This window comes from Leiobunum rupestre, chromosome 8, assembly GCF_980474605.1.
Source record: "Leiobunum rupestre chromosome 8, qqLeiRupe1.1.hap1, whole genome shotgun sequence".
Lineage (NCBI taxonomy): Eukaryota > Metazoa > Arthropoda > Arachnida > Opiliones > Sclerosomatidae > Leiobunum > Leiobunum rupestre.
In genome coordinates, this window is record NC_143391.1 from 29,313,755 (window position 1) to 29,327,611 (window position 13,857).

General features: G+C 36.8%; 4 protein-coding genes across 5 annotated transcripts in view; 2 read left to right on the plus strand and 2 right to left on the minus strand.

Annotated features, from left to right (window-relative positions):
• Positions 1 to 88: 88 nt before the first annotated feature.
• LSm7 (U6 snRNA-associated Sm-like protein LSm7) lies at positions 89 to 766 on the plus strand. Its single transcript, XM_090156009.1, has 2 exons — positions 89 to 233; positions 312 to 766. The coding sequence occupies exon 2, from the start codon at positions 330 to 332 to the stop codon at positions 663 to 665; it is 336 nt and encodes a 111-aa protein (XP_090012135.1). The 5' UTR covers positions 89 to 233; positions 312 to 329; the 3' UTR covers positions 666 to 766.
• Polr3H (RNA polymerase III subunit H) lies at positions 644 to 1,779 on the minus strand. Its single transcript, XM_090156008.1, has 6 exons — positions 1,599 to 1,779; positions 1,419 to 1,515; positions 1,266 to 1,352; positions 1,143 to 1,206; positions 891 to 1,086; positions 644 to 826 (listed from the first exon to the last, which is right to left on the minus strand). The coding sequence occupies exons 1-6, from the start codon at positions 1,707 to 1,709 to the stop codon at positions 779 to 781; spliced, it is 603 nt and encodes a 200-aa protein (XP_090012134.1). The 5' UTR covers positions 1,710 to 1,779; the 3' UTR covers positions 644 to 778.
• An 82-nt stretch (positions 1,780 to 1,861) lies between these two features.
• lin (protein lines homolog) lies at positions 1,862 to 3,961 on the minus strand. Of its 2 annotated transcripts, XM_090156007.1 has the most exons (2): positions 3,708 to 3,961; positions 1,862 to 3,386 (listed from the first exon to the last, which is right to left on the minus strand). In XM_090156007.1, exon 2 carries the CDS (start codon positions 3,067 to 3,069, stop codon positions 1,912 to 1,914), a length of 1,158 nt encoding a protein of 385 aa, XP_090012133.1. In that variant the 5' UTR covers positions 3,070 to 3,386; positions 3,708 to 3,961; the 3' UTR covers positions 1,862 to 1,911. The 2 variants fall into 2 exon arrangements, with proteins under 2 accessions (XP_090012133.1, XP_090012132.1); XM_090156006.1 differs by having other exon boundaries at positions 1,862 to 3,961.
• A 297-nt stretch (positions 3,962 to 4,258) lies between these two features.
• LOC149933070 (uncharacterized) overlaps positions 4,259 to 13,857 on the plus strand; it is a 165,848-nt gene continuing 156,249 nt past the window's right edge. Inside the window, exon 1 of the mRNA XM_090156959.1 lies at positions 4,259 to 4,783. Coding sequence (XP_090013085.1) covers positions 4,663 to 4,783 — 121 coding nt within the window. The 5' untranslated portion in view covers positions 4,259 to 4,662. The remainder of the gene's footprint in view (positions 4,784 to 13,857) is intronic.

Sequence of the window (13,857 nt, forward strand, 5' to 3'; positions counted from 1 at the left end):
ACTTTGCGCCTTTGTTTCGCTGGTAATTTCCAAAAGAGATGGCGCTAACGAGCATGTTTTGAATTACACCGAATTTTTTCGGCAGCCATTTTAGTGATTTGCCCATGCCACTTTCTTTTGACAAGTTGACTTTGGAAAACGTTATTCCTCTGCCGTTTTTATGTTGATATAGTTAATTTATCGTAACAGGCTTCAGTTAAACGCAGTATTTAGCTTTTAAAATCTTATAAACGGTAATTTATCATTTACTATTTGAGCATTATTTGAATACTGTTTAGCCTTGGTCTAATCTTTTATCTGATTTATTTTAGGTTTTCTAGGCAATAAAAATGAGTTCTGTGGGAGATAAAGGAGCCACAGGAGATAAAGAAAAAAAACGCAAAGAATCAATTGTTGATTTGTCAAAGTATTTAGACCGGGCCATCAGAGTGAAATTTCAGGGTGGTCGAGAAGCTACAGGTATATTGAAAGGTTACGATCCCTTACTAAACCTAGTGTTGGACAATACTACAGAATTTTTGCGGGACCCTGATGACCCCTTTAAATTAACTGATGACACTAGGCATTTAGGATTAGTAGTATGTCGTGGAACTGCTGTTGTAGTTATCTCTCCCATTGAGGGGATGGAATCCATTGCAAACCCTTTCGTTCAACATGACTCTTAATGTTTTATTCTGTACATTTACATGTATATATATTTTTTCTTTAATGCTCTAAAATGAGATGCTTATTATTTTCAATATAAAAATAAATTCTTGGACTATTATCTGAGTGTTTTTTAAGTCCACCATGACAATAGGCCCAAACCACTTTCAGCAATTGAACCCTATGTTAAAATAATTTTCATTAACTTTTATAATAACAAAATTCTTGTAGTTTCTTATAACTACCTTAAGACAATAGGGGGGTTTCTTCTCAGTTTCATTGGTTTCAGTTGTTTCTAAAACAGTTGGTCCAGAAGGGGAAGTATCGCAAAATATTTCTTCTATAACTCTAAACCTAATTTCTTCCCCAGGATCCATGATTAGATCGTGTTTTTCTTCTTCAGTTTCGTACTCCCAAACCCACACTTGATCAGATTCATCACTATTGGCAAAATATATTAATAACCTTAATGGAACGAAACCTATAGTGATACGTACAATTTACAAGGCTGTTGTAGATGAATAGGGTGAATTAAAATGTCATCAAAAAATTCCAGTGACACTGAAATTGGAATTAACAAGTTTACTAAAATTATTTTTACTTTATTCTCATTGTCATACCAATTACTCCATCTTGACTGCTGCTTTTTATTTTTCCCACTAAAATTTCTTCAATAAATGGTCGAAACACGATATATCGAAATCTAACTAGTATATTTAAGATCATATCAATTTCTCTTTTCATTTTGAGAAAATAGCAATGATGGTGCATACCTTTTGTAAAGGAAGCTCCATCTCCGGGCAATATAAAAGAATCTCCAATTTCTAGCAAATCAAATAGCGTAATACATAATCCAACATTAATTACTACCTAAATGAAAACAAAGTTAAATTATGCCCCAGATGGCGCAAAACACTTCGTGATAATATAAAAAAACAAAGGCTTCGGTGTACCTTGTTTGCCAATTTCTTATTAATTTCTTCCGTAATAGCATCGGTAAGATCAACATTAAAGATGTCGGGGGAAATTCTAACGTTATATTGCATTTCCACCAGCAAAAACATTATTTAATCGTAGTGAATTACTTCATTCACGGTTTAAATAAATGAAAGAAAGATCTCCGGTTTAAAAACATGGCCGCCTTTCGTCGAAACGACAATTACGACACGATTGGCTGTTCACACATGGACTGTAAATTTACAGTCCGTGGTTCACATATGGCTTTCCCCGGTAATTTTAAAAAGATTTAATTCAATTAAATTTTATTTATTTTTCGTACAAAGTTTCGCATGCTTTAATTAGTTTACATAATGGTTTAATTTTGTAAGGGAACAAATTTTTACTGTCCAATCTGTCTAGTTTTAATCTTAAACGAATAAGTATGGCCATTGTACAATCTAGACCATAACCAAAATCGTCTTTGGAACTGGTTGAATAATCAGTTTTTTTAAGTGCTTCTAGCGTGTTTGTAAAACTATTCCAGTCTGATATAACTAACTTAAGATATTTCACAAAGAAAATTAGTATATTGTTTGTTTCCACTGAAGTTAAAAAGTCTAAAAGGGCTTCATGGTCCATTCCGGTTTGAATCAAAAAATTTAGGAATATAAAATGTGGATTATAGTTAAAATCTTCAAAAGTCACAGATCGCAATGATTTTAGATTGATATAAATATCTGTACAATTAAGCATTGCCGTTACGAGCAGATCATCCTCATCTAATAGGATGCTAACCAACCAACAATCTACCTCTTTGTAGCCCGAATGTATTTTAATCCACTGAGACAAAATGTTTTGAATGTTCCTGACTCTTTCACATAGAAAATCTTTATCTTGAGTGTAAATGTTTAGAGTCGATAAAACTAACTGCAACATTTTCCGAAGCTGAACTTGGTTGACATTATCTTCATCTGCCTCGTTTGAAATTTCAATTCCACAAAAATAATTTGAATACTTCTTCAGTTTAAATTCATTTAACCAGCCTTTCTCTATCTCACTTATAATGAATTTGACAGTTGCAAATTGCAATGTATCGGGATTTTCTTTCACTGAAAGCACCTCATTTAGTAGTTTAATCAATTCCTCAGATTTTGAAACTGTCAGAAACATTTCAATGTGATGAATTTTAAGAAGATTTTCCATTTTTATATTTAAATTATTTTCTCTAATTATAACGTAAATGATAGTCCATAGCTTCAAAAAAGAGTCGCTGATGATAATGTTTGTCATTTGATTTAAATATTCGTTTAATTTATCAAGGCAAAATTGCGCTATTTCATTATGTAAAGGGCGTTTAATTTTAGAAATACGGTTGTGACATTGTTCATTGTTTTTGGATACTTCTAATGAATTTTGGCAGTTGATTTTAGGCCTGATGTTTGCCGACAGATAAATTAAAAAATTTAACTTTTCAATTTCTTGCATACTGTCGAAAATATTGGATAAAAATTCAAAATCTCTTGTAATTTCAAAAAGGGCCAAAATTACGTTCTCAGTCGCAAATTTTAATTGCGTATCGTCTATTCTTATTAAAAAACGCAGATAAGTTTCGATATTTTTCTTATTTTTTAACACCAAGTTTAATATTTTAAAGCAATGAGGTTTCCCACAGTTCACTAACTGTTCCGCGATTCTTACGATGCTGCATTTTAATAACAAAGTATGTCTTTCGTCAGCTGATGAAATTTCGATCCTGGTGTTGTTTAAGGAGTTCAGAAAATTTACGAAGGCGTTTTCTTTGTCTAAATTACAGACGCATTTAGCTTTCACTAAAAATTGGTACACATCGGCGTCGTCCATTTTTGTGCAAAATTATCCGAGACCTTCGCCGTTAGATGGCGACACGGTTTCCGGGAAAAGAACTGAAGCAAAATTGTTTAAAAAAAATAAAAGTTCGATATCCGGCAATCCCATTAGTAACGCGTGTTATGGTTCCATTGTTAATTGAATTAATTACGCGTAATTCCGATCCGCGTCATTGAATAATATTGCAAGGCCGCAGATAATTAGGGATGCTTTCATTATCATTGTTAGGTGGGCGAGTTATTAGCGAAAACCGATACCTCATAGGCTTTCTCTATGAAGTTTGAGAGCTAGAAGTTTGATCATTTCGTGGAAAACAGACAATGTACCCCTTAAATTTGAATAATATTTATGAACTAGATCAATTAGTCAATATCCCTCGGTTTAGATTTAATTAATAATTTAACGCGGGGGAGACGAAAATAGAGAACACGATACGCGGTTAGTTTACTTAATTTGAATATTTCATTAATACGGTACAAAGCTTCGGAAATGAATAGGAAACACGTTTCGTTAAAAGGGCACCACGCCCATAAAATAACCTAAAATAATTGTTTAGGCGCCTGTCTTTGACGTTCCGATAGCGCCATTTAGGTCTTTTTATACGATCGCGGCGCCGAAAAATAGAGAGCAAAGAATAAAAAAAACGTTCCCGCGATTTGTTTACATTTTTCACTTCTCTCCCATTTTTACGCTCCTCTCACGTAAAAGGTAAAAAAAACCGCTAGAAACCGGCGCTCTCGATTGGCTGTCGTCTTCGGCGCAGGCGCTGTCGAGATCCGAAAAGTTGAAGAATCTCTCGGTAGAAAGAGGCTCTTCACGCGTCCGCGAGGAATCGGACGTGAGCCAGCCGCGTCGTCTGTTTACGGTTACGATAGGCTCGCGTTAATGATCTAATATCGTGGAAAGTTCGAGCTGTTCCGGTCTTGGAAGGTTGGAAATCGCGTATTTCCAGTCTGTCGAACGATAATTCGGTTTCGAAATGACGAAACAATAACCCTACGACCCGAAAATAATAAATAAAACGAACAGAAGACGGGCTTTTTGAATCTAGCTGCCTGGAGCATGCGTCGTCGCGCGGCGAGTTTTTAAAGCTCTCCGAACACGGGACTAAATTCGCTCGCGCTCGCTGGCCGTACTAGATCAACAACCTGAGGGAAACGGGCAAATTACTGTTTTGCCGAATACGGAGTTTGTTTCGCGCGGCGTCGGGTCATGTTGGCTTCCTCTAATAACTCGCCCATGTCCAAGGACCACGAATTATTCCAGGCCATCAAAGCGGAAGACTCGCAATGGCTGGGCCGCCTGCTAAATAAGAACAAAGCCACCAAAACAAGTAGGCCAATTTTTATTTGTAAAAATATTTCGGTTCGTCTCCCCCCTCCCCCTGAAGTTGCTAGCCACCTTCGTAGGCGCGATTTGTAAGCGATAAATAACGTGACAGCGTTAAAATTTATAACTTTTCGGGGAGTGGAAGAGACGCGTACTTCCATGATTTATCATAAATGAGTGCAAAAGTCGGGCCTAAAACTCATCGTGAACGCGGTACGTAGCAGCCTCGTTTGAAAAGAATACGTAAACGTCGTAGCGGTAGTGGATTATTTTTCCCCAATTTCTGTTCTCCTTTCATTGTAAGATAAATGGCGAAAAGGGGAGGCCGAAGTGCGGTAGTTGCTGTAGCCCCGTGGTACCGAACGAGGAGATAGCTACTAGCCCAGGAGCCCTAATCTAACGTAGTTTGGACGCTGAAGCCAGTTAAAATAGAACCCCTTGAGAAAGAGGCGGAACTCCGTACGATAGGGTCCCTATCGGGTATATTGGCCTATTTTCACCCTGATGTCGTTTCCCGCCCCCCTCCCATGTATGTTGGGAAAGATGTTTTTCTAAAAATGGGGCTAGTTTACAGTCAGGCCGATAGCAGGGAAGAGGGTAAAGTAGACGTACGATGGAAATGTTGGTTTTAACAGGGTTCGTAAAGTCAGGGAATTTGAAAATGTTTCCAAAAGGTCAGGGAAAAGTCAAGGAATTGAAAATGGTCCCCAAAAGAAAGGGGATTTTAAAATGACCCCAAAAGAATCTTACAAATAATTTTTTTAAAAAAGAAATATTTTTCAAAAATATTACCTCAAACCATTTATTTATTCTATAAAAATAGTCAGGGAAAATTTTGGAATTTGGTCAGGGAAAACCTGGAAATGTCAGGGAATTTAATTCCGGAAATTTGGTACGAACCATGTTTAAGGCTTTTTAAAACTCCACGACCAATTTAACCTTGACGCCGGTGTAGCCGTTGTCTTCGTGTCTTGGCACGAGGGCAGGGGAAAAAGTAGACGCTACTCTAATTATAATTCATTAAAATTAATTGATAGGAAAATGTGGTGCTCTTAATACCCTCGGTTGTTAGAATTTGAGTCGAGGAGGGACGCGATATTGGCAGTGAAGCTAAAGTCGCCACGCTGGGTGAAGTCTAAGCGATAAGGCTCAACCAAAACACCCCGTAAAACCCTGTAAAATAAAAGAACAAAAATTACCCCTCCTGGTTGAGATAATTACGAATGAAAATAGCGTTCTCCGGTGTCCCCTTATGATGCTTGGTTAAATCGCGCCTAGTTCCTCGGCCCCTTCATTATAATGCTAGCGTTGGAAATTGACGTGTTTTACTAGTACATTTGTTGATGTAGGTTTTCCGTTTACGAGGGTAGAATGGTAGACGCGAAACATTTTTAGCTAAAATAACAGCGCGGCACTCCACCCATGCGTTTTCCAGTCGCTTTGCTTATCCGCCCGTAACTTTGAAATTACAGTCGCGACTACCCTGGCCTACTAAAATAGCCAACAAATAGGCCTAAAAGTCAAGGGGGAATATTTCGTTTTCTTCTTCGATTTCCATAAATTCGCCGTTGAATGACCGCGCGTTTTCGCCAGGAAACCGCCGATTTAATAGCTCAATAAATTAGCCAATGTTTAACCTAGCGTACGAGCGGTAAATAATAAGAGGTTAAGAACGGAAAAGTACGTCTAGAGCGTACGTCGAGCGTTTCGAATCTATTCCTAGGTATATTAATAAAAACATAAGAAACGTAATAAGGAGAAATTATCACCGAACTGATTTTCAGAGCTATTGCGGCGTTGCGCAATTAAGGTTTAGTTCTCGGAAAAGTGCCCCCTAGTGTCTAAATATGTCTAAGGCGAAATATATTACGGCCAAGGACGATAACACGCTGCTCAGTTCGGAGCGGGGCGAGGATGTCAGTGTCGAAAAAAGGTTTGGTCAGGGAATAGCTCTTTATATAAAATACGAGAGGTCACGTTATTACGTTAGATTCATTGTGCAGTTAAAGTTAGAGAGCGCGTGCATATTTTTTTTCCGTTGAGCTCGAGCGTATATATTATTTTATAGAAAGAACATTAAAACGATAGGAAGTGTCATACTTATTGGTATTAAGTTACGTATGATGAAAATAACAACTTTACGTGTTAGATTTCAGGAATACTGAAACATCTTGAGATTCTAGACTTAGTGTAGGGAGCTGTTGGCTCGCGTGGCATGAAGGGCTTGCCACCACCCTCATACGCATTGAAACCCGGACACCTGTTTAAAGGCCTAAGGTGGTGCATTGGGTATTAGCCTAGCTGATTATTATTATTATTATTATTATTATTATAAATCCTGAAATAAATTATTTAAAAAAAATTATTTTTGTTCTTTGGTATATTTATTATTTAATATTAAGTAATTTTTTAACAGAAATAATTATACAATTTAAACCGAAATTTAACAATTGGAAGGAATTTGAAATTATGAATTTATGACGTGTAAAATGTTCGCGATAAATGGATTACTGGATGAATATTTAATGACGCAACAGCAGGTGTACCTTTACAATATCGGCAGTTAATTATTAAGAGATAATAGTTGCAGAGCGCGAGATACGTGAATGGGGTAGGGTAACCGCCTAATGCATTATTTCCCCCTCCGTGTCATTGTGTTTACCATTTAGCCTCCAGCTTCGTACAAACGAAAATACATTCTATATTTCGGCATTATTAACCGAATCGCGTTCGTTCCAAAACTGCCCCAAGTTCAATTTAAATATTAAAAACAATCGACGAACCTTGTATAAATTTCAGTAACGTCTCTGAAAAATAATTAACTCAACTTCTACAACCCCATTAATTAATGTAATAGGGCCCAGTAGGCGTCAATAGGCGAATGAATTAACTTTTATCGCCGGCCCTAAAAAGAAAAATCCATTTTGGTCGAACATTTTTCCTCCCGAGAACAACAAAATGCGTAATGACAGCTCCGAAAAACAAAAATTGTCAAAGGCTGTTTTCGTCATTAGTGTTTCTGGCCAAAAACGGCGTCAACGTTTCGAACGGGAACGTCGGTACGTTTAGACAACACTACCACGTTAGTTTGACCGAGCGTCCGTGAACGGCGATAGAAACCTAACTGTTCCCGTTCGCATCCAGGTGAACTTAACCTCCCTTTTATTCAGCTCACGCCATAGAATGTAATTGAGTGTACGTAATAAGTAAAAGAATGACGTGGAGGGGGGTATCGAAATGTCCAGGGGGGGGGGAGCCCCCTCCTAACCTAATCCGTTTTGTGGGCGAGTAAATAGGCTTTGTGCGCGAATAAAAATCCTTTTGTTCCCAGCCCCGCAAAATAAGCCCAGCCTCGAAATGAGATGTTTATCAATTTTTGTATTTATGTTTTTTCACCCAGTTTCGGAGTTTCGCCGTAAATAATTCCGTGTCAAACCGCCAGGGGACGCCCACGCAGCTTGCGCGCGCGCTTTTTTTTTCAGGTTTTAGCGAAGTATCGAGGCTTTTCTGACAGGACGCGATCGAGCACTTGGAAACAATGCAATGTCACCGCCAGGGGGGGGTCCAGTTGTTGAAAGAGGGGACCGGAACCTTGTTTTGTTAGCGTCCGAGGTTTTAGTTGACAGCGCCCTCGTAGCCCGCGGACGGGGGTACAGTCGACGTCGCCCTAATTTTAACCAAACTAAATCCGAACCCCGTAATAAAAGTATTCCGTAAAGTTACGTGCGAAACGAGCGTTATTCGTAGTGACAAGCGAGACGCGTCCTTCTCGTAGTAGCGCGCTGTATTAACCAATCTTAGAAGGCAGCGAATGTCGTTAAATGGTTAACTTTAGGCGTATTGCGTTTCGCGAGTGGAAACGATGGTTTTTCTGACGTTATTTTCGTAGGCGTTCTTGGGTGGAGGCAGCGTTGCCAGACGTACGATAATTATCGCACAGTGCGATAATTTAATCAAAATTTTTATGGCGTACTATAATTTTCATGGCGTACGATATCGTACCATTATTTCGATAATTCTGCCTAAACGTACTATAATGTACGATAATCTTTAAAATTTTTTAAAAACCTACGAACGATTTATATTTTATTATAAATTTATATAACTTTTCTACTTAAAATGAATGATATACATAAATTTATATAACTTTTCTACTTAAAATGAATGATATACATTTTCTGTACGCGTAGTCCAGAGTGTGAGTTTATTACTCCTAGCTATTACCGCATTTTTTAAAACATTTTTAAACATATTAAGTTCAGTTAATAATGATAATAGACATTTTGTTTATTTCCCTGAATTAAAATTCCTGTAGTGCTTTAAAAAATCATCTAAATTCAACGCATTTATGCATGAATTAAAATTTATCGCCAAAAAGAAATGTACGATAATTTTCCAGGAAAATCGATAATTTTTTGGCCTAGATACGATAATTTCAGATTTTCGATCTGGCAACGCTGGGTGGAGGGAGGCTGCTAACACTCGATGAAGGACCTTTTCATTCGTTTGCGCCAGATGAAGTCGACTTTTCTTGAACTGTTGACGAAAAAATATATATATAAAAAAGTTGGGGTTGCATCGGGGGGTCCAGAGGTGCAAGATTTTAAAAGCGAAGGTTAGACGAAGGGAGCCCTACCACGGGGGGCATTCATGCCGGGGGGGGAGGCAAAGCGCGGATGCCCGTATGTTTCTCCCATTTGGCTATTTTAGGCGTTTTTTTTTCCTTAGTACCCGCGCCCCCTCATAAAAATAGTGGGAGTTAGATAGTATAGCCAGGAAGGGGGGGCTGGGATGTCTCTGTAGTCATATTTGGACCTCTTCTTCACCCCCCCTCGCGCCCCATCTCGTCTTGAACCTCAGGGATGGTTTCGATTTATTACGAAGATGGGAATTATGACGTGTCGTCTGCGTCTATGCTTATGGGTGTCAAAAAATGCGGCGCGTTGTAAAACTACTCTGTTATATTTAGTTTCTAATGGAAGCTCAGTCCCTGACCTCGCGTGTTTCAGTTAATCACCCATTTCAGTTTTCTATTTGGACTGGAGTTTCAACCTTCGTTTACACTTTGTAAATATGTCTAAAAAATGTAGAGATTTCCTATAAAATATAAATTCTTTAATGAGGCGAGTTGAAACTGAAAATTTTATTATTGGAATTTTATTATATCGAAAAAGTTACTCCTAAAGTATCCAATTACAGTGTCTTGTCAAACTGTAGTTTAAAGCTTGGATTACAATTTGAAAATATGGCCAAGAAATTCGACAATTTTATTTCAAATATAAATTCTCAAATGAGGCGAGTTCGACTTAAAATTTAATATAAAAATATTTCAATTTTATTATATCACAAAAATTTTCCTCAAAAATATTCAATGTAAATTTCGTGTTATTTTCTAATTAACAATTGTAATAATTCAATATAATAAATGGGTGTGGTTAGCAGAATTAGATTCCAACTTCAATGTAACTCAATCTAAGTTTTTAATTATAAAAGTAATCGTCGCGGGAGGGCAAGGGGAATGAGGAACAATAGAAATTAAAACAAAAGCTAATTACTATTTTAATAATGATGGCCGAGCACGAAAATGATTTTTAATTTCTTTCATCCCACTCGTTACATATTATTAAATATAGCGAGACCCGCGCTAAGATACAGTTCAATTTCCAAATATAGTACATAATCAGACGTGATCGTTTCGGAATAGCTATTATTTGGGGGGGGGGGCAGAGGGGATGAATAATTCATTTTTATATTCCACCCAGACGTAGCGTGGTTAGGAAAAATTATTTCCTCCGTAGAAATGTAATTTGGAGGGAAGGGTTACGTGACAGCTAGGACTATACGCGTTTTATCCTACTTACACCTTTAATATAAATATTTGGTAATGCTGCCCCCTTTTATATGAAAAGTTGCTTGGTTAAAGGGAGTTAGTTGATTTCAAATCAAAAAATAGTATGCTAACACGCACTATCTACGACTTGTTTTTAACGTAATTAGCGCCAGTTACAATGGCTTCTGATAAATGTGATGATAGAAACCAATTTCCCATTTAAATGATAGGATTGTTTTATTTAAATCACGTAATTTTCTTCAAAGTAGGAAAATGTACCAAAGTTGGTTCTTTACCAATATGTTAATTCGGAGCAAACTAACAAGGAGACGACCCGAGGTGTTACACACCGATTTTGTTCAAACTCGGGGGATTGGTAGACCTTCGTGTAACTTGAAGAATCCTAAAGTTAATTTATTCAATGGGCAACCGTTTTGCCATGGCAACGAAAAATGTTTTCGACAACAACAAATGGAAATTTTTCCTATTTAAGCCATATCGATTCATTTTCACCCATTTGGTTCAAATTGATCAACATGTGATCAATTTTGATTTTCTTCGTCAATTTTTAACAATTTTTTTAATATTTTGGTATTTTACCATTTTTTCAATTTTTTAAAATTTTTCACATGGGGGACCCTTGGAATCGGTCGAAATCCCATGTTATTTTTAATGGGAAAATTTCCATTTTATGTTGTCAAAAACATTTTTCGTTGCCATGGCAAAACCGTTGCCCATTGAATAAATTCCCTTTAGGATTTTTCAAGTTAACAATCCCCCGAGTTTGAACAAAATCGGTGTGTAACACCTCGGGTCGTCTCCTTGTAAGTAGTTATTAAATTAAGTTATCAATGAATTTTTCAAGAAAAATAGGCAAAATGTTTAAAAGATCGGAAATCCATATCAATCGGTGAAAAACGATTTAAATAAAATATATGGATATTTTTATGTCAAAATCAACAATCATGGGCAGAAATGCAAAATGAGTTGATGAAGGGGACCTCTGTTTTTCTCGATCCGGTCCTCCAAAAAAAAATTAAAAAAAGGATTCTTCTAAAGAATAAAAAAAAGCTGATGTGGCAAAGGGCTGACACGGCAAAAGTCTGAAGAATGTCTGTGTTTGGTGGGCCGGAGGAGCGCGCCAATAGTAACTAATTGAGCGGTTGTGGCGGGATGTCGGGGGCGAGAATGGCTCGGGGGGGGGGGGTAGTGACGCTCCTGTCTTTTCTCAGTCTCGTAATTCGACGTGCCAGAATATAATGACGACAGCCCTTTATTCCTGCAAAACGACACTAGCGGCCAGGCTGCGATATGACGACGGACCTCTTCTCAAACGACCTTATTATATGAGAATCCGAAGCGAGCTAGGACAAATTTAGACAGTTTCTGACGAATTAAGAGCGCCTCTTGGCGATCCTCTAATTTATATATTTTCCTTAAATCCTGAAATCTATATATAAAATCCTATAATTCCATTTGTATCCTATATATTTAGTAGGGATGCACCGATATCGGCTTAAGCGAAATATTTTAAGAAAAACATTTAAAAATAAGAAAATTATCGATAAACTAAATAATGATATTTTATTTGATTGGCCGCGCCACGTACGCCAGACTTCAGAAGCTAGATCATACTTGTTTTTAGACAGGGGGTTACGAGTGTAAACAAATAAAAAACAACGATATTCGATTTGTGATAGAAAATATGTATCACGTAAAATGAAAAGAAACATATTCGGATATGCTCTCGCAAACCCTTTTCACGAAAAATTAGAATAACATGGTATGACAGTGTACTGAACCGTCTTTTACAATGATTTGACCATATACACTACTGTTATGATAGATAACTTTGTTAATATCGGCTGATATTATCGGCCACGAATAGCCGATATATCGGCTCTACCCATGTCGGTGCATCCCTAAGTAATATTTAGCAATTGAGATGGTTCTATAAAGATATCTAATTTGGTGTTTGGGTATTTTTCTCGAGAATATTCAATAAAATCTGCATGAAAGTTATCTAGAGTTTATCTATATTCTGTCGAATTTTTTTTACGCGAGAAAGTCCTGATCAGTCGATGATGATTTTAAATTAAAACAATGTTAAATTTAAGTGATTTTGTGGTCCTTCAAGTGAAATAAATGAAATTGTATCACGAATGAGGTATTGTCTGTAGTCGAAACAATTTCAGAACTATTTCCTGCCTGTTTTATTTTTGCAGAGTGTGATATTACCCCAGCACTTGGTGTCATTCCTGACCTTGATTCCAGCGACCAAATTTCAATAATATTGATATGAGAAAGATTATCTTATTTTCTCTCTACTATCTCGACAAGCGCTGCTAAATATTTATCTTCACTTATAAATCCCAAAAGAAAAGTTTAATATTTAAGCGAATTTCAAATGGCTCCTCCTCGTGATAACGGATCCGACCAACCAAATCCTGCAGATTTTACAGTAATTCAAACGATACAGAGTCTCATCAAAAAGTGTGTAAATTGAAATATAAGTTTAAATGTCTTAAGGGGGACTACAGTGGCCATTGTCTACTTTCGCGCTATTTCCAGCTGATCTCTTGTAATTTTGTATTTTAAATAATAAAATTAATATTTAAGTGTAGAAACAGCCTCTTGTTTAGTGCTTAAACTAATTTTGACAATTTTAAATTTTAAAATAATTAAGTTATTACGTTTTAATTCGGACCCCCGAAGCTAAACAAGTTGAACAAGCGCCCAAACTACCCTTTAGTTAGGACCTTATATCTCGTTAACTATTAATATTATAATTATCAAAATTATTTTAAGCACTAGAGGAAGATTCAGCCTAATAAGAAAAAGATAATTCAATTATGTAATTGTTAAAACAGAAACGTTCAGCTTGAACGAAAAAGAGGCTTTTACTGTATTCTCCCCCTTAAACTCGATGCAAACCACCACGATGAAAACCTTTCAAATTGGAACCATTTCTCTAAATCCATTGGTTCTCGAGATAAACTTTGAATGACCTTGAACCATGAGTTAAAGGTCATCCCAGTTCGCAATTTCTAAAGGCGCCCTACCAGATGAGTATGTCTAGTAAATTTTGATACTCTAGCAGGAGTACCTTTAATAAGAAATAATAATAATAATTATTATTATTATTATTATTAGCCCCTCAACCTGGTCTCTGGTACATTATTTTAATCACGACCTTCCTGTTTTTGTGTAAATTCTTTCGACTTGTTATTGGTCAAATAAGGACGTAT